Below are 24,462 nucleotides of genomic sequence, written 5' to 3' on the forward strand. Positions count from 1 at the left end.
AGAGCCGCTCACATTCTCTTCCTACCAAGAGCTACATTTACTTCAACGCCTTCGTCTGTTGCTCCACAGACTCCTAGGAACAGCAGACACCAATTCTTCTGTCCCCTTCAAGTGTAACCGAGGCGTTAGCTGGACCTTTGACCAAGGTTGAACTTCATCCAACCGTTACGGGCCGACGCTAGGCTTTTCGCTGTTCGTACTTGTCCCAAAGTCTTTCCGCAATCTGCCCACCTGGGCTGGTGCTCGTCGCTGTATTCTGTCCCTTTGCTTCGAAGGTCGATGTCGGTAGTCCCCCACATGCGGTCGCCCGCTGTATCTATATTTTGATCATTTTGTCGCGTGGGGTCGTGTACCTCTATATAGAATTTTGAAGTTTCCATTCCAAACCTATGTTATGACCGTGAACGTGTATTCTCATATGCTTTTCACACCGTCAATATAAACAGTTCAAGTATGTACTTCTCGTTCTTCATTGTAGTCAGTGAACTCAAAGGTTCATTACCATTCAAAAACGCAGGCTACAACAAAATCAAACGTTATTATCTGCGCCTGGCGTCCAAACATCTCCATTTCCGTCATCATCTCCACCTGCGTCTCCGTCTACCACAACACTGTGCGCTATATTAAGTTGGTTAACCCTATTCACTTTCGAATCCCCCTTATCCAGTTGCTCTATTCCTGAGTCTCCCGAACCATCTCCGTGTTTCTCACAGCTTAAACTTGGAGGTGGCGGCCTGTCCTCGTTCCCGGTAACTTCACCTGCCTGCCGAGTGACTCCGTTGGCCACACTGTCAGTTTCCCGACTTCCTCGGTCCACTTTGGAGTTGATCCTGCCTCTTTTATCTCTCGGTGTATACCAGCCCACTATCTCCCCATATCGATCATTACGCTTTGGAATGGGTCTGAAATGATCGGACGGTAGCCCACGGAGGACTTGTATACATCCCAAAGCATCCACCCATGAACCAATAATTTCGCGTCTCTTCGGACCATGGTATAGCCGGTTGTTCACTAACTTCTCATTCAAAAACGCCAGAAACTCGAATCCCCGTTGTGAGTTGGTGATAAACGATCCGATCGAGGATGGCAGTTCGGAGTCTTTGGTCGAAAAGGTTAGGTCAGAACCATTCGGTGCTGGAAGCAAGACTGTGTCACTGTTTACATGCCTCGTCAATGTCTGGATGAATTCTGTCTGTGACGTAGATTTTACGTTGTCCCAGAAGTCCCCGTATAAATCCAACAAGGGCCCAATGACTGTGAAGTCACATACTAATGAACCGTCCAAGAGGCCCCTGAACTCGTTCATCGGTAGCGGAAAGTACCCCAAAACTGGTTTGAAGTAAAGAAGTGACAACTGATGGATCCGTCGTACATGTCTTAACACATCCATCCAAGGTTCGATACAGTTCGGCAGATGAGCTAACCTCCCCATTTTGCATAGCTCGTCGTTCACCAGAGTGAAGAAACTGAGTGCATGACTGGAGGCTATGACTGTAGCTCCAATGTCATGCTCCGATGACTGTTCAAGTGAGGGTAGAATGAACGCTGTCAGCCTTTTCACCAGCTCAACTTGCACCGGGACATCCACTTGGCCCCAACGTTGCCTATAAAAATCCAAAACCTCCAGGTGCCTGGAAGCATTCAGTGGGGCCAGTAACGATTCCTCAGGCCAAAAAAGAATCTGCACGAATTTGTGCTTCAACGGCTCCTTAACCTTGAGGGTACGATTCCAAAGCTCCTCTGCTGCTTTTAGCCATGTACCATGTATAACATAACAGTCATAGCTAGCCAAGGAATGTCGGAAGGCTACCACCTGACTGGTTAGACCCAGATTGTGTTTAGATGACTGATCATCAAATAATCCATCAATAGTCCCAGTATGAGGTGATCCCAATATGAACTCCAAGTCAAACGTTTTGAGCGGTTCTGGCCCATCAAAGAGAGTGGGTATAATGAGATGATGAGGTATATGTGCCAGAATGTTCTTCAGATGTGGAATCATGGATGGTATATCCCGAGTTTCTTGCACAAGCCATCATAGCCCTTTCAACCCGTACAGATCAGGACATTTGTCAATGATCGAGAAGCGTTGTATGGTATTGAGATCGAGTGATGGCCATGCAGAAAGGTCCAACATATTCCTTAATAGCAGTTTGTTGAATTGGGATGAATGGCCTTTCCAAGAGGGAATGAAAATGATGATGAAAGAGTGCAGGAAAATTTTGTAGTGTGCAAGATGAAATATTGACGAAATGAGGCGAAATGCAAGCCATGATTGGGGGGATTTGTAGGGACAAATCAAGTCAATTGCTGGTAGGGAGGGTATGTTCCTTGGATGTAATTCTGGCATCCAAGGACCCATGGGATGAGTATGAAGAACTTGTTGGATTATACTGAAGCCAGGGAGTATAGTGGTGGTGAGGTAAAATGAGGTAGCCAGTCCAACAACAGTGAGATTGAGTGCAAACAGGGCAGGATGACGAGTCCACAACAACTCTAATAATCCAGCAAAGAAAAGAAAGAGTGAAATTTCAAGTAACATTGGAAGAGATGCAAGAATGGTTGGAACATGCCATGCCTCAAAGCTTCTGTGACGCAGCCAACGGAGTGCTAATGCCTGGACTGGTGTACGTGTGTTTGTTTGTCGCTGATGTTCTCGAAGCCACTGCTTGCAAAGGAGCCCAAACAAGGCATCAACTAGAGCAAGTGTCAGGCTGAGGAACCAAAATGTATTGATCCGTATGACTGAAGAAGTAGGAGCAAAAGTTGAGGGTGGAGATGGGAGCAGAGACTGATTGATGCCATTTTTCTGAACAATCTGTGTAAGAAGTATGATAGTAGAATTGAGGAGGGTGGATGTGCTCTCTGCTGGATCTTCTTGTAACCATTTGTATGATTCAATTGTAAAAGCTGTAACAACTGCAGAAAACAACCCAGCCTGTATAGGGATAACATTGAGCAAAAATGCCTTGAACCATACAATCCAACTACTCACAAAAACCAAGAGTGTATCAATATCTTCTTTATATCCCTGCACCAAGTCATCATCAAGTGTATCCATCTTCTTCATGACTTCCTCCCAAGACTTCTCAATGGTAGGGTTCTTCTTGTTTGCTGCCTGACTGTACACTCAGCCAACCTTATCAGACACACTAAAGGATTCAACAAGAGCTAACTTGCTTGTTCACTTTTACCTTTTCCTTATCTCCATCTAATAGGTCCTATGCCAGAATTAAGATATAACCCAACAAGGTATGTACAGACCCACCTCTCTGTGCTCATTTCCCTCATCCTGCCCCAGGTCATCTGTTGATTTCTTGAAGGAAGAAGTCTAATAGTAATTGACTTATGAGTACTCATTCATGCATAAATAACTGAGGGAGACCACCTTTGAATTCTTACTTGAAGCCATGTTGTGGCAAGCAGCACTATAGTAGATGTTGAAGTCTTTGTAAAAGGTGAAAATGAAGGGCCCTGAATATCAGCAAAACAGTACCTGTCCAGCATTGTTGCTGTTCATCAAAGTCCAAAGCTGGTGTAACTAAAAGTGGCGATCAAAACAAGATTTAGGCACATGAGTTATTCATTCATTCCAGAATTAGACATCATGTGTAACCATCACCATAAGGAACAGTGTGATGGTAGATGTTGGGGTTTTGTGGAAGGTTAAAATGGAGGGCTGTCAAGATCAAAAAAAAGCATATGTTTGGCACCATCCCTGTTCATCAAACCCTCTGGTTTTAACAACGATCTGTTCATTCATTCTAGATTTAGACCACCATGTGTAAAGTATTCCACCCTCTATGAAGTGAGTCATCCAGACTTTAAGGGTGGCCATGGAAAATATCAATCTTTACCTCTAGACCCTGTTTGATATTCTTGGTGAAGGAAGTCCAAAGGTTTTAAGAAGAAAAAAAGGCACTTGGATTGGTTAATGATAATTATCAAAAAGGAAGTTACATGTACTCCTGGAGGAAGTACAGCAGGTGACATCAGATGCTGCTGTCATTCCAGGTTCACATCCAACGTGATGAAACTGCAACCTGAACATTCCATCATATATTGATTTAGATGTAAATCAATGTCATATTTGATCCACCTGGGTTTCTCACTTTGAGTAATGTTCACCAAATTGGATTCTTGAACTTACCCAGAAATATCTGCAAGGTATAGAGAACCAACCACAGTCCAATCTGTTTCCTCCCATTAAGGTGACTCATAAAAATTCACACGGAGGCAGTGAGGGACAGGTGGATGGGTAAAACATACCAAACCAAGGTTTTGATATCATATTAACAATGGGATCTAGGTTCCCAGAATAATAGGATCGTGGTCAGAGTGGTTTGTTACCGGAGAGAATGCGAGGCAACGGGACTGCCAGATTTGGAATCTATCCCGATGAGACCACCAAACTAGTGGCTAAGCGCCCCACCTTCACCTCCACCTCGAAAGTCTTGATGAGCAAAATGTTCATCGCCTTATTGCATATTCATTTTCTGATTTCGAATATTTTGTGAAGAGGAATCTGCGCACGTTAGAACTCGACTGGGACCCTAGTTTTGGGCTGGTGAAGTCGGTAAGTCGCTGCCCTCTCTTTGGTGCAATTTCTACTCGACAATATTACACGTATCTTTCAATCTGTGCAGGTACACCTACATGCCATGAACGTGAAGGTATTGGGAAGCGTTTCAAATCAGCCAATTCAAATTGAACAACACGACCCTATCCCGATTCCCCAAGTTATTTCCGTCGAGACTACGCCAGTGCACAAAATCAGGTCCGTTCTTCCCCGAATCTCACGTGTGTATTGAACGTGAAGCCGTTAACCCAGGTCGAATGTTCCGACGAGAGCGTAAAGAGGGGATGTATGATCTGGTGGCAGATTTCTTTCTGCACTTCCCTCTGTGTGAACTGAGTGTTTGCGACTTTCTTGGCATTGAATATTGAATTCCCGAACGCAACCGCCGCCGAAATCACTGGAATGTTACAGAACTGTACGTGCCAGAAATGGCTTGATCCCAGATGCGCCGTTTTGCCGGAACTGCATGACTCCTACTCCCACCTTCTCTGGAAACAGCACCTTTCGGCGTCATCATTTTTACAACAATCTCTGTTCAGCTTCACGGAAGTCGGTGCAGCTACACACGCTGTATATCAGCACGGCTATCTCTCATGCTCAAGCGAAGGTACTTCGGTACAGGTACTTCGAATTGGATCTTAACCTTTCAATAATCCAAATAGACGGCCAGCGTTCTGGATGATATTCCTTACCCTTCGCACCCTGCGACTTTTGTCATTATAGTAGTTACCTTCCGTGGTTCTCTAGGTTCACTCCCATGTTGGCATATGTAGCGGCTATACGACATTTGCTAATTTCCCAATTATATTAAGCTTGAATTGGATGGATACACGGTATAGTACGATGAGGTAGAACCACAAAGGATGACGACCATGCCATGAATGGTTCGAGTCTGGTAAAAGGTATGGCCAAATCTCTACTTTTCAAAAGGGGCACAGATTCACGATCTTAACCGTATCATATATGGCATCGGTTGGTTTCTCGGCAAAACGCGGAGGAATCGTTGTGGATGGCCATGCAAGTACCGTAAACGGATCAGGACCCGTATCCCGATTCTCGATTGGCATCCTGTTCATCATGTTATGAGGTGTCACTCCATAACCACGACTGACGTGAAAGGCAGTTAAAGACGACCACGGGACTTGAATAGAGTGGGTACGTACGAAGACGTCGACTTGTATGGTACGCGCAAGGGAGATAGCGATAATGATCCGGGTTCCGAATCTTCAAAGCTTCACGGCCTGATCCAAGCCTGATCGGGTAGGCATCGCATTATCTTTTCTGCATGCAAATTTGAAGACTATGACATGGCGATATGAGTGGACAGCAGACGACAAGCGGACAATAGCAACAATTAGGTTGGAGCGCACTGTATTCAGTTTTGTAGTCACCAGCTCATCTCCTTGCACGGCAAACCGAACCGAACCCTTCTCCTCATCTGCCATCCACGGGAAACTTCGAATGGTGAGGGGCAGCGGCCTGTCTGTGTATTTGTATTCTTCAAGGACGGTGCTACGTACTCTTCATGGGCATACCAGGCGAAATGGAAGTGTATTGCAGGTTGGAGTTCCTTGATAAAGCTTTGTGTGGAAGAATTTGGATAAGCAAAAAACGAAACGAAAACATGAGCCACGTACTTTGCAACGTAACGCCTTGTACCACTGTCCTTCCGTTAACCCCATAAGCTGACGTTGCGCATTGCCATATCGTTCTCGTTCTCGTTGACATGCCTTTTCATTACTGCGGAGTATCCTGGGGCTAGAAGAAGACGGATAGTTAGAAGACAACGGTAACTCTAGGGTATTTTAGGACGTACCTGGCTCTTATAGTGTCCTCGTCAAGACGGCGCGGTCTGTAGGCCATCCCACAGCGAGACACGAGGAAGCGATGGGGATGCACCGTAGTCTCGCAAATCGTGACCCTGGTCCAGGGATTTTTCATGTTTATGCAGGACCACGGTTCTACCTAATGAAAGATATCAGTAAAAGAACAATCGGGTAGAGACGTTTAATCTCACCCTCGGCGAACCACCGCACCTTATCCTGGGTCCTCAGTTTCTGTTCATGGAAGTCGTCTCAGCTTGAGTGTAAATGATGACTATTCTTGATAGAGGATGTATATGAGGTCGGCGGATCGTGATGGTACAGAACGAAGAGCCAAAACAAAAAATAATAATTTACACGTGTCACGGACCCGACCGGATCGCTCTCGGCCCGTCATACCAGGAGGTGAATGCCGATGTATCCCAGGATCAGGCCTTCGGACAGATATGCTCGACGATGACTCGGCAGGAGAATGTGAAAGGGGCAAGTGGTGCAGTCTTCATAGAGACTTCCAGGTCCGATTTGGATCGAAGGATGGCGTGGGTGAAACAGGCCAAAGGACGACCGGCCAGCTTTCCGACTTTCTGAGTTCCAGCATCTTCACCTTCATGTTGAGCCATGGGTGGGTTACAAATATCCCGCCGTTGCTGCCGATTGAAATGTGGTTTGAACCTAAGCGAAGTGACAGAGTAAAGGGAGGTATAATCGGGAGCCGATGAAGTAGAAAATCGGATACCCTGCCTTGAAAATTGAATGGATCAACTTAGTTTGCAGGAAACCTTGGATTACCATACCATCGAGTTATGCTTGCACTGTCCAAATTCTGAATCAACTGAAAAATAACGATCACTTGGAATTCCAATGATAGAACTTTATCGTAACGCCGGTAAGTGATGGCATACATTAGGCAAGGTTATTCGAAAAATCACTGTCAACGAAGTTCGCTGATAGTAACCCCAACCAAATTCATTACATTCCACCCCATTATCCTCGTGCTTCAAACTTTGCAATGCTTCTCCTCTGCGGGCGCTTGGAAGCCACATGGGTTCTTCTGGTAGCGTATCAAAGCGTTCCTAGGTAATATATCAATTTGATGCATCGGAATCGACATTGAGAGGTATGAAAGCATACCCGGTTCGTACCACCATGTAATTCACAACAGGTACCTTCCAGTTGCCTTTCAAGGCCAGCTATATGAATTAGAAAACCGTTCAGCGCGCGATACATACAGTCAGAATAGAAAGATACATATACGTACCCATACTTTCGCAGCGAAGCGAGGTGAATTACGTTGAATCATCCTGGAAAAGTTCATCTGGAAACTATTATCCGACTTCCGAGTGGCAGCTCATCGACATCCTCCCATGGTATGGATCGACATCCGACAGCGAAAGGGGAGGCAGTCATGGCATGGTGAACCACGAGGCACGGATCGTGGTTATATCCGTAGCTTTTGAGTCGTGTGCACCCGAAAGTACGGCCAAGGGGGTGACGAAAGCCTCGTGTTCTTCTTAACGAGGGGTGTGCATTTACCCGAGTATTCGGAAGGACGTCGAAGAAGTATTCTGGGAATTCTGTGATTGACGGGTGTAGAAATTCTAGTATCTCCCTCGCATGCAGATCCTGATTAGCACCAAGGGGTCAGACAACAAGCAAAGATACGAGCGACTTCAAGCTTACCAACCTCGTCTTCCCATTCCCCAGCTCTTCTCCCATAGACGATCTCAATTCGTTGATTCATATCACGTTTTCCCACCTCCCTAGAACCATGGCAGCGACTGATGGACTAGGACAGCCTGCACTGTGCGTTATTCAGCGTTTCTGGGCGAGATGGAAATTCGAGGGTTATCGTAAGTAACCTGTATATGGAAAGATCTGGCAAAGCAACAAAATGATTCAAAAAGTCAGAACGCACCGTACTTAGCGCTTCAGAGCTTGTCGAGTTCTGACATACGTACTCGAGCCTCCTGAGAGAGCAGCCCAACTTGGTTCAAGATACTTGAGAGATTCAACCGACTCATTGCAAAATGGCAGCTCTTGAGATACAAGTAAACGAAGGAGACGTACCGAAATCTCGCGAAAATTCCAGGAGTTTGAAGTAAAAATAATGTTCATATCCATACAAAGACCGTCATTCTGTGGATAGTGAATGAAAGCGACAAGTGTTCATTTTCAATCGAAGCACACCTTCGGCACGTCGTTGCATTTTTATTTTTTCCTGTGTTTTTTGATGTTTTCGGCCAATCATTCTAATTTTTTTGAATGGTTTGAGCTTGGGATGAACGCTAACGGTCAATAACTATCGATGGAGGATATACTGCATGGCGTTGTGTGGTGGTACTGGAGGAAGAGGGAAGCGAAGAAAAAAGTTGACCACGCGTCACGTACCCGACGTTACAAGACCGGACCGTAATCGGCCTGTAAGTTCTCTGAGGTTATGCCAGGGGAGACCATATGCGCTGGTGATAAAGTGGCCTTTGGATCTTCAGCTGAATCAATTGAGCACACAGTGGAGAGGAGACTTACTACATGGCATAAACCTCGAGACTTCCATCTACTCCGTCGATTCGATGTTGAATTCTGAGTCAGGCAGGCTCAGTGTGGTCGTCGGTTATCATTCAAGGAAGAGCAGTATAACTAGACTATACCCGCCGAGCTCGGTGAACGGTTTGAACAAGGACGAAGGAAGATCATATGACGGATTCGAAGCAAGTCTAGTTCCCTTCGGTGAGCCCTTATAGTGCATGAGAAACCAGGAAGCGATGTCGATGAAGATCCACTAAGTTTCGGAAAAGCTTCGGTATTTCAGACCAGAGGAGTGGAGTCGTTCATATTTGTGCGGAGGATTATTGTTCTACCCTGACGAAGACCAAGAATATCAGTAAGAGGCATCCAATCTTACCTTCGGCGAGTACTCACATTCTGTCCTTTGTTGTGCGAAGATTTCGGCTAATCGTTCTCAGTTTTTTTGGTCATGACGGCTTGTTGAGCGAGTGTGAAGGGTAGGTAGCTAGATGGGCGGAGAAACGAAGAGCAAGTGTACACGTGTCACGGATCAGACCGGAACGTTCTCGGCCCGTCGCGTTGTTATGTATCACCGTGGGACTAACGAGCTCCAGGATCACGAGATGAACGCACCCTGCGTCTCTCTGCGTCTGCTCGTTGCCATATCAACGAGGATTGTCCACGGTTCCGTTCTCTGTCATCTCTTGGTCATCTCGGTCTGTAGAGATTGACATACAGAACATAGACTATTTTTATTCACGACCTCCTCGCTACGAGTACCTATCGTCATGTCGCACAGTTGCACTCGACGGTGCTCTACTCTCAATAATTGAGAACAGACCTCAAAGACGAGCGTAACGACAATTGCGTCGGGAACCTCGGTGTCACTAGCCTCCGAGAACCCCGAATCTTCTCACCGTGACTTAGGTCTTGCATTGCGCCCCCCTTACACCTCCTCCAACATGAAGCTCGACAATCAAACTTACACGCTCTCAGAGAACATAAAGATTTCCTTCACTGACAATGGTTCTCCATCAAATTCCGACGACTACACCACTCTTGTCATCTTGCACGGAAGTGCTTTCAATGGATGTGAGTAACATTCCTTGAACGTTTGTAGCCAAAATGGACTCACCCCCACGAGTAAAGACGGTCTAGAAAAGCTTCACCACGTTTCGCATTCACTCAATCTTCGTACCGTCATCTTGCAGCGACGTCAATATCCTGGTTCGACGCAATACACCGACTCAGAGCTCGAAGATCTCAGGCAAGGCCGGAAAGTCTTCCTCGACAGGATTGGGAAGAATATGGCCGAGTTTCTACTACAGTTCATCGAGAAAGAGAAGATACCGAAAGCCAGTGAAGACATGAAGAGAGGAGGTATCGCGGTCATGGCCTGGTCGATGGGTACTCCTTCGGCAACGGCGCTGTTCTCCGATCGAAATATTGTTCCTCGCAAGGATTATTTGGTTTTGGAGGACTACGTTAAAGATCTCATCTTCGATGGTGAGTGATCGCTTCTTTCCTTTGGACTCATGACATAATTATTCGGTACTTATACTACAGATCCTCCTTATCTATGCTTTGGCTTCAAATTACCTGACGATCACCAGGCTTACGATCCTTGGACCGACCCAGAGCTGAAGACTTTATCAGAAAAATTTGAGCAGTTTTCCAACTGGGCAACTTCGTACTTCGATCACCCGAACCCTGAAACTGGCAAGCTTCAAGACATGGATCTAACAACGAAAGGAAGTAGCAATGCGACCATCTTGGAATGGTCTCCGGAAGAGTTGCAGAAATACTTCAATATGGAGGCAGCTGTATCCTCTGAGTTTCCCATGTGCGCTTTTGCTCCTCTTTCTTGATTTCAACTCGTTGCTTCCGGCTAATCTTTTTCCCTTGAAAGGGTGGCTGAGCCGATGCAAAAAACGCTCAGGGAAATGGTAGAACGGGTCTTGTATGATGAGAACCTCATTCATTCGTACTTTCCTCGCGTGAAAGTTACTGTGGTTCACTGCTCGCAATCACCTTGGCACTCTTACTGGTGTGCAAAGGAACTACAACGAACTTACGATGAGCGTTTGTCGAAAGGAGGGAGTGCAAGGCCTTTGAAGATCTACAAGGTGGTCGGGAACCATATGGTAAGCAGTTTGAGCAGTCGTTCAGTAATCGACTCATACTCACTCTCTCCTCACTTGCTAGTTACACTGGGCAGCCCCGAAGCTTTTGCTGGAGGCGACGGTGGAAGGAATGAGAAGGTAACCTTATCGGGGATATGCGAAATGAGTGCCCGGATTATTGTGAATGGTGCCTCGTATTTAGGATAATGGCCTATGTCTGTGTAAATCAAGGAGCTATATCTATTTTACTCGTTGACGTCGATAGAATGAGCCTATACAGCACGGAGTTAATACTCCTGCAAGCTTTCCCACTTTCCGTGCCTCAATTCCGTCGGTTCCCCAGCATCGCAAACATCCCACCGTTGCCGCCAAGATGTGCCTTAAAATTCGACTTGGACCCGAATGTAAGAGGATAATAATGGGCCGCAGATGGAATAAGAAGCATATGACTTAGATTTGCCATATTGACGTAAAATTGGCTATGAATGTCGCAACCATACTATCGACTTACTTATCCGGATTGACTTCCAACACCAACTTGAAGCTGTTCCGACTCTGATTATCAGATGAATAACATCGAACACTTAGATTTCGAATGACGGATTGTATCGTAACACTGCGAACTACTCTATTTCCAGGCATACAACCGGCAAGGCCGTCGGAAACAACAAGATCATTTACCTTCGAGTAAGTTGGCTGATCGGAACCCAACCGAAAGGACTTCAGTACCGCTGACCCCCATGGCTCGGAAGAGTGTCGCCGCGCTAAGGTGGAAGGTCCAACGTGATACAGTTGTAATGGTTAAATCAATTAAGGTCGTCGATGGCTTCCAGGTTCGGCAAGACTGAACACAAGGAGAGCGGGCTGCGGGGGTTGGTGGCCTAGTTGTAAAAGCTGTCGCTTTGCTTTCTTCAAAGGGGATCTTCGAGAAATCGGTGCTGTACGATCTCACAGTTGAGAACATTGGAGAAAGGAAGAAGGGGTGGAGTTGGAACTCACCATGTACCGCTCCCCATTCATCAAATCGGATATCCGCTTTATCCGTTAGCTCCACCCCATCATCCTCGTGCTTTGAACGATTAACAGGGCATCTCCTTTGCGAACGCTTGGGATCGAAATGGCGCCCTCTGGTAGCGTACTAAACCGTTTACTAGATAAAGAAGATATAACTTGACACTAAGTGAGATATGACAAAAGAACATACCCAGCTCGTGCGTGCAGTATCCGACCATGTAACCGGAACAGGTACCTTCCAGCTGCCTTTCGAGGCCAGCTATATGAACTAGGAAAAAACCGTTCGGCGAGCGATATAGACAGTCAGTAAGCAAACTTGTACGTACAGTGCTTTCGCAGCGAAACGAGGTGAATTACGCTGAATGAGCTTGCAAGCGTCCACTTATTACGCTGTCAGCGTGGAGGAGTGGCTTCCATATCAATAGGAGGACGAGGTGTCACTTCAGAGTGTTTTCGAGTCTAATTGCAGAGAGATGGCGTGACCCTCACGAAGAATCGGATTTGAGTTTTAGAGATCACTTTCATTCTGTGGAGATGGCCAGCGACAAGTACTACACACGAGCAGATAGTACAAATATTCTAACATCAACATCAGCACGAATAAATGGGTTACGATAAAGGAACTTCGAACGCACCCATCAGTATGTTCCGATATCCATCCCAACCACTCCTATTGTGTCCAGACTCCAGAGAGCTCCTTCGCTTCGAACAGGGTAATCGAAGTGAATAAATTAGGGCTCGAATTCAAAGAGGATGGAGAGAACGAATTCACACCTGTGCGTCGTTTCTCTAGTGAGTGCAGAAAGAGAACGAAATCTTTCGGCACACGTCACATCATGCACATCTAGTCACGAACGGTATGTTAATCGGTTCCTGTCTTGTCCGGTCTCCGGAACCCGCGGCTACACCACCGCCCGCGCCAAAGTTCTGCTGTCGCGTAACTATCAATCCCTTTTCGTTGGGGTTAGAGGCCTGTCCACTTCCGTTGGTTTACACAAGTGGACTAGATACCACAGATGAACGGAATCACAACCTTTGCCTCTAGGATGAAAGTTTGAACACCCAATCATCAATTTTAGGCCTTGACTAGGCCAAATTTTGTCGCTATTGTTCGCTCGAAGGGACACTTGCCTTGTCCCAAGTGCCGCTATTATTCTCTGAATGCCAACCCTGGCGTGACCGTGGGGAACGTTTGGTTGAAAAAACCCCAGGTACTGTGGCTTCTCCTTAACCATCTTTCGTCTTTTCTCTATCCACTCCCTTATTACTCTCATCTGTTTCCACCCCGAAAATGCAATCGACACAGACACGATCATACTACGGCAAAAAGTTTCCACCCGAGGTCGTTAAACGCATCCTCCAAAATCTGCATCACGATCTCAACGAGCTACCGTTCCACTACGCGTTAGTCGGGAAAGATTGGTTTCGTATTTGGTTATCCTATGGTTGGAAAAAAGTTAGGGACATTTATCGGATACTGATTGCGTTGACGCAAGGCGAGGTGAGCCTTGTGCTTCGAAAGAATCTTCCTTTCGACGCTAGTTTCTCTGACCTTTGTTACAGATCCGAACCTCGCCCACCGAAGCAAACTGGCTTCGTTTCGAGTCCGTCTACGCTCCGCACGTACAACATATCGTCCTCCGTCCTTGTGTAAACCGTCCACCAGCCATGAGAGGTATAGCTAGACTATACATGCTCTTCCTCGAACGATACCCGACCGCACTAAGCATTCCCGATGCGGAGAATGGGCCACTCCGGATATTCAGAAATTTACGCTTCATAAGTCTCCTCTCCTTCTGCTGCGTCGAGCTCCCAGAAACCGTAGGCCACTTTATCGCCATAGCGTATATGATCTCCCACCCCGGCGTTATCGGATTCGAAGTCGTTGAACACCATCAAAAGCTCCGAAAACATGGGATCCAATTGGGATATACGTATCAAGGTGTTTCGGTGCACGGTACGCCAGGGAGCTACCAGATCCAGGTTCATCTTAAACGGTTCGGTGTCTATGGACCAAAGAAGTTCAAGAGATGGCTCGATGTACTCGGTGGTGCGTGGGCAAAGACGAGTTCGAGGAATATCATGCTTCCGAAGGATAAAGAGGGATTGGATTCGCTTGCAGCGAAGGGGTATAATAATCATTCGACGGTTTTTTTTACGCACACAGTTCGTCGTACTCCAGAGGAGATCAAGGGTCTACCACTGTTACTTGGGTCTTGGACGTCGTTGAGAGAGGTGGACTTGAAGTTTTCTTGGGTTGTAGCTCTGCAGTTCTTGAACAACTTGTTACGCGGTCACAGTCAGACGTTGACGAAGGTTAGGTTTGAGTTGCAATACAAGCTTAGCAAGGGGTGTGGGATTGAAGATGACAGTGGGCTGTTGGAGGCTCTGAGGGTTCGAAGTCTGTTCGAAAAGATATCAGTTTGTGCGCCGTCCCTCCTGTCTCTCGAGATCATCGTTCACCCGGTGGACTCGACAATGCTCGAGTACGAAAATGTGGTCCGGTCCACAAGGTCAATAACTTTCGATGTCCTTCGACCCCTACGCGGGTGTAGCAAGCTCAAAGTATTGAAGATTAGGGATATCTACCCTCCCATGATGAATACTCGAGATGTTGACCGGCTCGTAAAGGGGTGGAGTGAAATGAACACGTTTGCTCTTGCACCTTCGAAGGACGTTCTTGGACAGTGGCACGCTAGGAAAGGTGGCTGGAAGGATACGAGTTTGGCCATGACTATGGTGGATGTGGGAGTTGTGAGGGTTTTCAGCAAACGATGTCCTAGATTATCATCGTTCGAGGTGTTATTGGGACGATCGCCCACTCGGATGGAATTGGGTCAATTGAATTTTAATGCGCCGAGACTGGCCAAGGTGAAAACCATATTCATTAACAACTTTGGTTTAGTGCCAAGAGGGTCAGATGTTTATTGGTTTAGAGGAGAGAGTGGGCTGTGAATTGAGTGAAAATGAAAGTAACGGACTTAACTGCGACGCTATTATCTGATATTTTACATGTATTACATATACTGTGGCCGAGATTTTCGTGCATTATGCCGATGTATTCATTCCCAGACAGAGAATGTAGCTTAGCTATGCTTATGCCAAACAACCGATTAACTCACTCTCCCGAGGAACTGTTCGGGGTTGGTAGGAATTATCCGGCGAGAGACGATTTGCCAACGATTTACGCGGCTTTGAAAAACTTTGAAAACACGGTGACACACCAGAAAAGCGAAAAATTATTTCGAGCTTAATTGACTACTGAAGGTAGCTAAATCAGGATGTAGATACACTTGAATGAAATATGATTTGATATCTGGCCAATCACAACATTCAAAATTGTACCTGATATTATCCTATTCAGTATTTATATCAGATGAACAAACAGGGAAATTGAACAAAAAACTATCTATTTGGCCAAAGAGTAGGTAAATTTTCCACAAATCACTTCCCGTTTTGGGCGAAGTAAAATGCCGGATTTCACCTGACTTGAATGCCGTACTGATTTTTCCCCACTAACGTTCGCTGGGAGAAAATCGGTCCGGCATTCTGCACAATTAAAATCCGGCATTTCGCTTTACCCAAAACCGAAAATGATCTAAACAAAAGCAATTTACCTTTCGGCCAGATAGATAGTTTTCTAATCAATTTCCCTCTCTGTTTGGCTGAAATCAATACCGAATAGGATAGTATCGGGTACGATTTCAAATGGTTTGATTGACTGGATATCAAATCATATTTCATTTGAGTGTATCTACATCCCGATTTAGCTACCTTCAGTAGTCAATTAAGCTCGAAATAATTTTTCGCTTTTCTGGTGTGTGATCAGACGGCAACGTTACAGCAGATTGCGTAAATAATGGGAATATGTCAAATTTGTTTCAGCGTAATCCGTAACTTGTAACTGTGACACCGGCTGGCGCATAGCCACCAAAGTCCGGTAATCATTGTCCCAAGGATGCCGAAGTCCGGTAGAACCAAACATGTCCAAAGCTAAATGGCGTGTCCTGATGACGGCCCGAGAACCTTATCTTATCATATCGTCGTTGCTCGCTGCCCGCGTTGCAGTCACAAGTTACGAAATTACGGTGAGTCACTCTACAACATTTTTGACATTTTCCCATTATTTACGCAATCTGCTGTAATGGTCCTTTAGGGCACATGGTGTAGTTGGTTATCACATCCGCTTAGCATGCATCGCTGATGTCGTGTATGATGCGGGGGGTGCTGGGTTCAATTCCCAGTGTGTCCATAGTGAGATTCTCAGTTTGTTCTTTTGTTCTTTTGAGTCCTGTACCGTAGTGTATTTTTTATCTTCTCTCCATAATCCCATTCGTCCTGTAGCGATTTGTCTGTCAGCATTATTACTAATTACATTCAAAAACTTTCTTGTCGATCGGCGATTCGTACTAGGTACTGGCTAGTACATTATTATTTCCGGCTGGCTGTCTTAGTATTTGACAGTGATATGCTTAGATAGTTGAGCGCCAGAACCCTTGACCATTCAATGTTGAGGGCTTTTGGATGCTAGCCTCAGATGGATTACAATAAGCAACCATTGACCTTGAACTGATACGCCGGAGGCCGGGATGAAGTTGGGTTGAGCGCTCAATCAAGAAGATTGTCTCCGGCAAGTCTCTGGGCGGTCCATAATTACTTGTCGTTAAACCCACGATGAACTTGCAAGTTGCTGCATAGCGCATGACCAAGTCTACATGAAATGCTGTATTCTATTCGACACAGCTCCACTGGGCAACAACTGCCGGGTTTTAAATATCTATTGTGTGCAGCTATAACTTAGGCGAAAGCTACTAGGAGGTTCCGTTGCTTTCCTCTGTTTTGACGAATGCGTGATGGGGATGAATCTTCAGTTCTATCCATATGAATGTTATGTGTATCCAATGTGGTGTAGTGGCTAACATTGCTGTCTTTCACGTATCCTTCTCAAATGCGCACAGCAGCCCGGGGTTCGATTCCCCGCATTGGAATACTTGATTGAGACCCCAATTTTACTGCAGTTGGCAATGATTATCCACATCGCGCTTCAGTTGTTCTTTAATTCCCAGTTTGCGCCATTTCGATAGAAGACATATACGTATTCGTCCAAGGGTATCACGTTATGTCACGGCACCGACTGATTCGAAGTCCCTCCTGGCATACACAACCAGTGTGGTTCGGTATACTATGTTGCACTCGGACGGAACAGCCTAGACGGTTTAAACTTTGGGGATTACTTACGCTAAAACCTTACTGGTCCGTGGAAACTCAGGAATGCGTATCCAACTTTGTGTATAGGTAACCATTAAGCTCAACTTTCGTCGTCAAATTGTTCAAGGCACATTAAACCTCGGTCCTGATCTTAACCATGTCTGCTGAAGGCTAACAAGCATACAATCTGATCCATATATGTATCCTAGAACCAGAAGAAGGTTTTCATCAACTGTTTATCTTCCTTCGCCGCGTGGTCCCCCCCGCACGCAATTGGCTTGCAACTTCGGATTTCAAAACTCAGGCTACGCATCCAGTGACCGATTCAGTGTCCGTTGATGAGAGGGAAAAGGAAGGGTTTCAGAATGTGAAAGAGCTGGGATAGTAATAGCAATATTGAACGAACGTACTAATACTAAGTTTGCATTCACTGGGAATTGTGCCCGCGGTGGCTGTAGTGACGAAGAAAACACAGAAAAGCAGAATGATGTAAGAAGAGTGGAGTCATCGGTAGAAACGAAGACCAAGATCTGAGGCAGAGATGTGCTGCTATGTACAGAATGTACTAGATGACTGTGAAAATGCGAAATGTGGGGTTAATACGAAATGTGTGGCTAATCATATTATGCTTCGGAGTAGGCTTTTATGTAGATCCAGTCCAGTTCGGTCCACTCCGGTGATTCCTTTGATGTTTTTTTACCAAAGACCAGGAGCTCCTGGTGTTTTCGTGGATTATGGAAATATCATTGGTCTCTCGCGGGATTGGTTAATTGTGAGATCGAGGATCAGCTCAGTCGTTTCCACTCGATCGAATGATGCAGCACCATGAGCGTTTAGACCTTTGTTGCATTCAAACGTACAACCGTGACAGAGGTGGTCCGTGGATCATTCAAATCAATGCGACTTGAGTACTTGACATTGTCCCGAATGGTGAGGCAACGAATCAATATATCAGGCCAAAAACATACATGAGATTTTGAGAATGGTTAGTTAAGCCCGCTTCGGAGGAATGGAGCAGTAAACAATTCAAGTACCTCTAAGATTGATGTACGCGGTTGAACTGGTATCATGATGGAAAGCGAGGCAATCTGAAGGAAATGTTTCCCCCCCTAGTGCGCTGCGAAGGTTGAAGCTTGAGGGGTAAGGGGTAAACACTCGTGGTAAGAGAGAGGATCAGCGTCAAATAGAGAAAATGAAGGGGATGTCATTATAATTTATTACGCGTTTAGGCTTGGGACTCACTCTAGAGATTCTCACGGCGGGATTTGTTTTCCACTCAAACGAGAACTTGAGTTTTAATACGACAAGGCCGAAACTCCATTCCATCTATCTATACAGAAGCGGGGAACACATCAAACGAACACAGTCACCAACTATACACATGGAGAATGGAGGTAAAACTAAGCAAGGCCAGCCACAACGACAGTCAGTTTCACAAGAGGACGCAGCAGCCACCGGGTAGATCTAAAGCTTTCGTTTGCGATACCGACACCGTATCATAGTAAGGCACGGAAGCAGTGAGAGGGGGTAGGGGACTGTCAAGCCTGTAAGTAAAAAACGGAACAACACAGTCACACACGGATAAACGACGATGCAGTGGGGCTAACGTCACTAGTGGCACACCAAGTCCTAATGAAACGATTCCCGACGTCCTGAGAGACATCTTTTACTCTGTGGGTGAAGCATCGGAGGTAGAGACAAGTGAAGAGGAGGCTTTTACTGCAACCCACTTCTCTTTCTTACTCTCCTCCTTTTTGACAGTGGCGCCATCCTTTCCAGACTCCTCTTCCTCGGAAGTTACGCTTTCCTCGGTGTCAGCGTCTACGCCAGTGGTAGTCTCGGACTCGGAAGAAGACGAGGAGCTAGTCGATGAATCATTCAATGGAGACGGCGACGAAGATGAAGACTCAGCAGAGGTAGCTGGCGTGGATGTCGTCGTAGATGATGATTCACTCTTCACAGAATCGGCGCGTGCAGACTTCTTCGTCGACTTAGCGACGCGCTCCTTGCGCTCAAGTTTCTGCGAAAGAAATCGTGAGTCTCGGTGGAGCCTTCGGTTTAGGAGCGATGGCGTACCTCTTTGGCTTCTTTCTCTTCCTTCTAAAAAGATGGCAATCTTGTTCAACTGACCGAACTCGGGCGACTGGAATGTACACTCACCTCCTTAGCTTCTTTTTCTTCGCGCTGTACATCAAATGAAACACTGTAAGCTGAGGTCCAAGTGTCTCAACGACAAATCAAGCTTACCTCTTTCTTCTCTTTCTCTTCAGCTTCTTTCTTCTCCTTCGCTTCACGCTAGAGAACATGGAAAGTGGTTAACGACCTACGAACAATTGACTGAAGGAATGGAAATAGGAACCTCGGCTTTCTCCTTCTTCAACTTCTCCCTCATCTCTCTCTCGGAAACGACCCAATCCGCGACTTCCTCTACGCATTCCCTCGGCCTAGTCTTATTCTTGAGCAGGTAGCCTTGAAGTGCCGCAACGCTAAGCTCATCTTCGGGGATGGCATCTGCGAACTTCTTCGCGAGTTCGGAAATCTCTTGTTCGCTCAAGAGCGGTATGACATGCGAAGACCGCTTCTTGGGTTTGGAAGATCCGGGGAGGTTCCTCTGAGAAGCGTCTGTCTCGGATGACTCGGGGGATTCCTCCGTAGCGCTGGGTTTATACGGGAAGAAACACTTGAAGATGCCTTCTGCTTGCCATTTTGTGGCATGAGTGAAATTGACCCATACGTCCATCCGACCTGGACGGCTTAAAGCGGGATCTAGACGCTCGATATGATTTGTGGTGGCAAAAAGGAGTCTAAAAGGAGATACACGTTAGTTCCGAAGTAAAAGCGTGGACTTCAAAAGAGGGAAAGGACGGGCAGAAGAAAGTATGGCGGAATTACTCACCTTCCCTCCGCAGCCGCAACACCATCCAAACTGTTCAACAGACCTGACAACGACAACGTGGAACCATCACTATCCTTCTTATCATCCTTCGCCGTCGACACCGTGGATTCTATGGGTGCTCCAGTTGACTTAGCATCACGACTGATACCGCGCGTGAATGCAGCATCCAAGTCCTCCAAGAGCAATATACATCTGTAGGTCAATTAGTTACTCTTGACGTGTACAACTCGCGATGATAAACGCCGTACCTGGTGGGAACATGCCCCATCAGGGTCGTCAACGTGTTGTCACTCATCCTATCGGTCGTGTGAGCAAACAAGGTTAATTCGACGACTGCGGGTAAGTAGAAGACTAACCCTTTCGATGACAGGGACACGACGTAAATGTCCAGACCAAGCTCGCCAGCCAGAGAATGAATCAGTGAGGTCTTGCCGCTATAGAATAATAATGGAATGAATGAATTAGCCAATTCCTGAGTAACGCGACGCGTTTTTTTTACCTTCCGGGAACACCGTGGAGGAGATAGCCCCTACGAAAGGGGATTCCTGGGTTCCAAAATTAATTAAAAACGGGACGGTGCTTGTTAATGACGTGGATAACATACCTCTCTCGGCATACCTAACGATAACAACGAGTCAGCTCTGAAGTGTAAAATTCCCGAGAAAGGAAAAGAATTTCACCAATCTTCCGATGCCAAAAAGTCTTTGCAGTCAGCGAGAAGCATGTCTTTCACTCCAGGTTGAAGGACAATAGAGCTCATGGGACGCTTTTGGCGTGCACCATTCCATCGCCAACATCCGTAAGAGCTGTAAGGGTCACTATCGGAATCAGAATGATGCAAGCGGGGAAAGTCTCCGACTTACGTATCGGCTAAGAATATATGAACACGATGTTCGGCATCTTTCTCGTACTCCCGTTTTGCATCAAGGACGAGTTTCTTGAGAATGTCATTATTGCGGGCGACAACACTAAAGATAGAAGACGTGAATATAGCTCATGCAGAGAGGGACTAATACAAGGAGTAACGTGGTCGAGAAGAATTAATAACTTACCTGACTTTAATGGAAGCACCGCCGAAATCGGGGTAGCGTTTAGTCCTCGTTATCTATGAAGGCGAAGAACAGAGTCGTCAGCAGGCTGTAAAATTCATTCCGGCAGTGGTCCCGAGAACATCCGGGCATGTCGGCTTGTAGGGTTGTATTAAAACACGAAACTTACCCTGAGCCAATGGCCGCGGTAGTATATCGTATGGGTCGTGTCTTTGCGTGTTGTAAAAAGGAGTCAGTACTACAGTCACGATGACTTGGCCAAATGAGACTGACCAACACTGGGCATGAAGGCCACTTTGCGTTTCCGACGTCCGTGTACCAGACCACCATCTTCTTCCTCTTCTTCTTCTTCTTCCAAATCTCCCGCGGTAGAATGACCAAGAGCGTTTTTGACTGAACGTGTCGTTATGTCGAACTCACGGCTGCGCCCCCAGGCAGGTTGCTTGAATCTCCACATCAATCACGAGGGTCGGGAAGGACAGATATCAGTCAATACCTTCGACAGCCAGTGCATCAACCTGGGGAGTACTGTGTGAGCCGTACTATACGATATCGGGACGAAGTGATGCGTGCTGACCAGTCATATGGATAATCTTCTTGATTAAAGTGGGCGGTGAGGAAGAAAGCTATCCGCCACAAATCATGAGTGATACTCAATGGAAGCCTAGAACCAAGCAGCAACGTACAATCAATGAAGCCATTCCAAGCCGATACCGATACCCTCCTCGCAGTCTCAACTGTTCCTCCGATAACGACGAGTTTCTGGGGGTGAAATGCGTTAATGAATCGCGTTTGAAATTATAGATACCGACCAGTGTATCTTGAAGAGCGCCAGTGGTAGTTGTTAGAGGCGAAAGCATGCTTTTGACCACGTCCATCTTACAGGAGGGATGATGAAGGGGAGGAAAGAAGAAGCCTGGTGGGCGGCGCTAAGGGGTGCTTTCTACTATATATATATCAGACCGGCGTTCAATATTCCAACTCGTAATAACTGGCCTCGAGGCTCGGTTACGCCCATCCTACGTCCTCCTGGCGTTTCTTCCCGGCGGCTATTTATGCCCCACGTTTTGCTTTGCGGACCCGCCACCTCGCCACGCTACCCTTGCTTGACTCACCCCTATTTCACATCATAGAACTCCAACCAGTAAGAACCGAGAACCACAGAAGACGGACAGTGAACGGATTCGGCTCAATTTTTAGCGAGCCGCACGTGGGTTATATTTCGCTTGCGCGTACCTCAGGCTCACTTCATACTTAAGACTAACCGACGTCAAGGGAAAACAAAAACGTGTAGCTAATATCCCCGCCCCTCGGACCGAAATGACAACCTCGAGCTGTACTTAAATGCGAGCGAGAAGGTTTGTAGATGGACAATACTAAGCAATAACAGTGATACACCGCGGAATAAAAGACAGCTCGAACGTCAAAGCGTCTCAGAGTAATTCAAACCAAATCATCCGATCTTTGGGCGTTTTCGAAGATCTCTATCTTCTGATTGGCCCTTAATCCCGCATTTGTTTGTCCCAAATTCCCGCTCGCTCCCTTCGGTGGGAAAGCAGTCTTTCTTGTTACGTTACTTGGAAGAAGATCGACCATATTACCTACATAGCGGAACCTACAATTACGGCAAAAAATTCCATCAAACTGAAGGCAATCTGAGGGACAAACAAATAAAACGGAGAGCGCCCACGGAAGTCTCGGAGAATATTGACCTTTCATCGGTTGAGTCAAATCCCAGCGAAACCTTCAAGCTTCATTAATCATTCCTCACGAAATCTCAGAGGGTCTGTGAATCCGTGGCGGGTCTCGCAGAGGTACCATCCATCTCTGGTGGTTCTCTATTTTCGACACTGTCCCCACAACATGCGTTAAATTCGGGGTGAAAACCAGGGTTGTGTTCGGAACGAGGCCACGAGTTGCGTATTTGCGCAAGCTCTACGCCTCTGTGAGAACTCGGAAACATGTATGACAGTATAAATTCAACCCCATCCCCTTAAAGATACAGCGTGGGACGAAAACGAACGGGCTCGAGATACGCCGCTCCCACGGGGAAATAGGTATTCAGGACGCGTTCAGCCAGGACAGCCATGGAAATAGGCGATTGCTGTTCAAAAGCATATACGATCACTCTAAGACCACCCATATGACCAGAAAAGCTGTGAAATTCGCGAGGAAAGCCCATATTCGAGGGTACAAACATTGAAGATCCGCTAGGGGCGAAATGTTACAAACGGAGAATCCAAATTGGCATGCCGTTGGCTTACACTCTTGTGACACCTTTTGGAATGGAGATCAGGTCGCAGTATTGATGATGGATCAATCACCTACAGACCAAGATTAGATTAAGGAATCTGTCTACTTGTGGGGGAAATCATGACTGCGAAAATAGCAGGCAGATATGATGGACAAACATGGTCCTGATCCTTCCATTCTGTTCTACAGCATTTATAAGCGCCCTCCTAGCTCCACATACAAATTATAAACTTATCTTTGGCAGGTGAACAGATTTTTTCTACAGCTTTCGACTTTCGAAGACGGCGGCCACGGGAAAGAGGGCGCTCCCTATGGCGCGAAGCGCCTGCTTCTTCGATAGAGAGTGAGGGAATCTCATTTCCTCAACTCGAATCATCGACAATTGATACCGGACCTTGAGTTCCGAGAAGAATGGATATATCGACAGAGATTTGGGGTGTTTGGCTATGAATAGTTCTAGTGAGGCTCAGCAAGAGAACATATGGAGATTTCAACAACGCACCCTCGATGATTATCGATTCTATGAACACTGGAGTTGCTCAAGTACCCTAGAACAACACGGTAAAATCAAGACGAACCAATTGGAGAATAGGGTGGTTCGAAGCATTCACATACTGTCGAGGGCCTATGAAAGGCATCATAAACGTTCCCGATAACCCATTTACTGCTCCTTCCAGGTATTCTCATTTCTAAAGGGAAAGGGGGTGACTACTCAGGAACGACTCCTGACGCGGAAATGGTCGACGAGCCTGGTTGGCGTTGTAGGTAACAATGTAGAACAAAGCGTCGGATTGATTACGTGTAGACGTCGGATAGAGTTTATGGAAGCTCATTCCCATGACAGGATGACTCGAGTCAATGCCGACGTTTGGCCAACCCCTGAAGCGAATGCCCACCGACCAAGTGAAACATGATCCAGCTTAAGAAGTATCGTCGTTGATAAGCTCCAAAGATAAGTCAGATATCAGACAATGTCGAATGAAGTTGGCCGATGTGTCAAATGTGTAAATGA

General features: G+C 46.4%; 6 protein-coding genes and 2 non-coding genes across 8 annotated transcripts; 4 read left to right on the forward strand and 4 right to left on the reverse strand.

Annotated features, from left to right (window-relative positions):
• Positions 1 to 529: 529 nt before the first annotated feature.
• E1B28_002063 (uncharacterized protein) lies at positions 530 to 2,002 on the reverse strand (the record flags this gene model as incomplete). Its single annotated transcript, XM_043148046.1, has 1 exon — positions 530 to 2,002. One exon carries the CDS (start codon positions 2,000 to 2,002, stop codon positions 530 to 532), a length of 1,473 nt encoding a protein of 490 aa, XP_043016760.1.
• A 33-nt stretch (positions 2,003 to 2,035) lies between these two features.
• On the reverse strand, positions 2,036 to 3,507 carry E1B28_002064 (uncharacterized protein; the record flags this gene model as incomplete). Its single annotated transcript, XM_043148047.1, has 5 exons — positions 2,036 to 2,938; positions 2,996 to 3,118; positions 3,177 to 3,221; positions 3,269 to 3,331; positions 3,403 to 3,507. 5 exons carry the CDS (start codon positions 3,505 to 3,507, stop codon positions 2,036 to 2,038), a joined length of 1,239 nt encoding a protein of 412 aa, XP_043016761.1.
• Positions 3,508 to 5,502: 1,995 nt separating this feature from the next.
• Positions 5,503 to 5,658, reverse strand: E1B28_002065 (uncharacterized protein; the record flags this gene model as incomplete). Its single annotated transcript, XM_043148048.1, has 1 exon — positions 5,503 to 5,658. One exon carries the CDS (start codon positions 5,656 to 5,658, stop codon positions 5,503 to 5,505), a length of 156 nt encoding a protein of 51 aa, XP_043016762.1.
• A 3,916-nt stretch (positions 5,659 to 9,574) lies between these two features.
• E1B28_002066 (uncharacterized protein) lies at positions 9,575 to 11,322 on the forward strand. The gene is made up of 5 exons (XM_043148049.1): positions 9,575 to 9,999; positions 10,057 to 10,413; positions 10,474 to 10,750; positions 10,817 to 11,051; positions 11,113 to 11,322. The coding sequence occupies exons 1-5, from the start codon at positions 9,870 to 9,872 to the stop codon at positions 11,170 to 11,172; spliced, it is 1,059 nt and encodes a 352-aa protein (XP_043016763.1). The 5' UTR covers positions 9,575 to 9,869; the 3' UTR covers positions 11,173 to 11,322.
• A 2,013-nt stretch (positions 11,323 to 13,335) lies between these two features.
• E1B28_002067 (uncharacterized protein) lies at positions 13,336 to 14,999 on the forward strand (the record flags this gene model as incomplete). The annotated part of the gene is made up of 2 exons (XM_043148050.1): positions 13,336 to 13,545; positions 13,608 to 14,999. 2 exons carry the CDS (start codon positions 13,336 to 13,338, stop codon positions 14,997 to 14,999), a joined length of 1,602 nt encoding a protein of 533 aa, XP_043016764.1.
• Positions 15,000 to 16,199: 1,200 nt separating this feature from the next.
• On the forward strand, positions 16,200 to 16,296 carry E1B28_002068. Its single transcript has one exon. It is a non-coding gene; the product is annotated as a tRNA-Ala (tRNA).
• Positions 16,297 to 16,941: 645 nt separating this feature from the next.
• E1B28_002069 lies at positions 16,942 to 17,032 on the forward strand. Its single transcript has one exon. It is a non-coding gene; the product is annotated as a tRNA-Glu (tRNA).
• Positions 17,033 to 18,541: 1,509 nt separating this feature from the next.
• On the reverse strand, positions 18,542 to 22,137 carry E1B28_002070 (uncharacterized protein). Its single transcript, XM_043148051.1, has 19 exons — positions 22,010 to 22,137; positions 21,884 to 21,959; positions 21,775 to 21,823; positions 21,694 to 21,715; positions 21,471 to 21,639; positions 21,367 to 21,407; positions 21,201 to 21,253; positions 21,012 to 21,116; positions 20,829 to 20,966; positions 20,753 to 20,766; positions 20,648 to 20,693; positions 20,505 to 20,582; positions 20,397 to 20,444; positions 20,149 to 20,340; positions 19,612 to 20,056; positions 19,500 to 19,547; positions 19,413 to 19,436; positions 19,329 to 19,352; positions 18,542 to 19,272 (listed from the first exon to the last, which is right to left on the reverse strand). The coding sequence occupies exons 1-19, from the start codon at positions 22,073 to 22,075 to the stop codon at positions 18,919 to 18,921; spliced, it is 1,992 nt and encodes a 663-aa protein (XP_043016765.1). The 5' UTR covers positions 22,076 to 22,137; the 3' UTR covers positions 18,542 to 18,918.
• Positions 22,138 to 24,462: the final 2,325 nt, after the last annotated feature.

Source organism: Marasmius oreades, chromosome 1 (genome assembly GCF_018924745.1).
Source record: "Marasmius oreades isolate 03SP1 chromosome 1, whole genome shotgun sequence".
Classification (NCBI taxonomy): Eukaryota; Fungi; Basidiomycota; class Agaricomycetes; order Agaricales; family Marasmiaceae; genus Marasmius; species Marasmius oreades.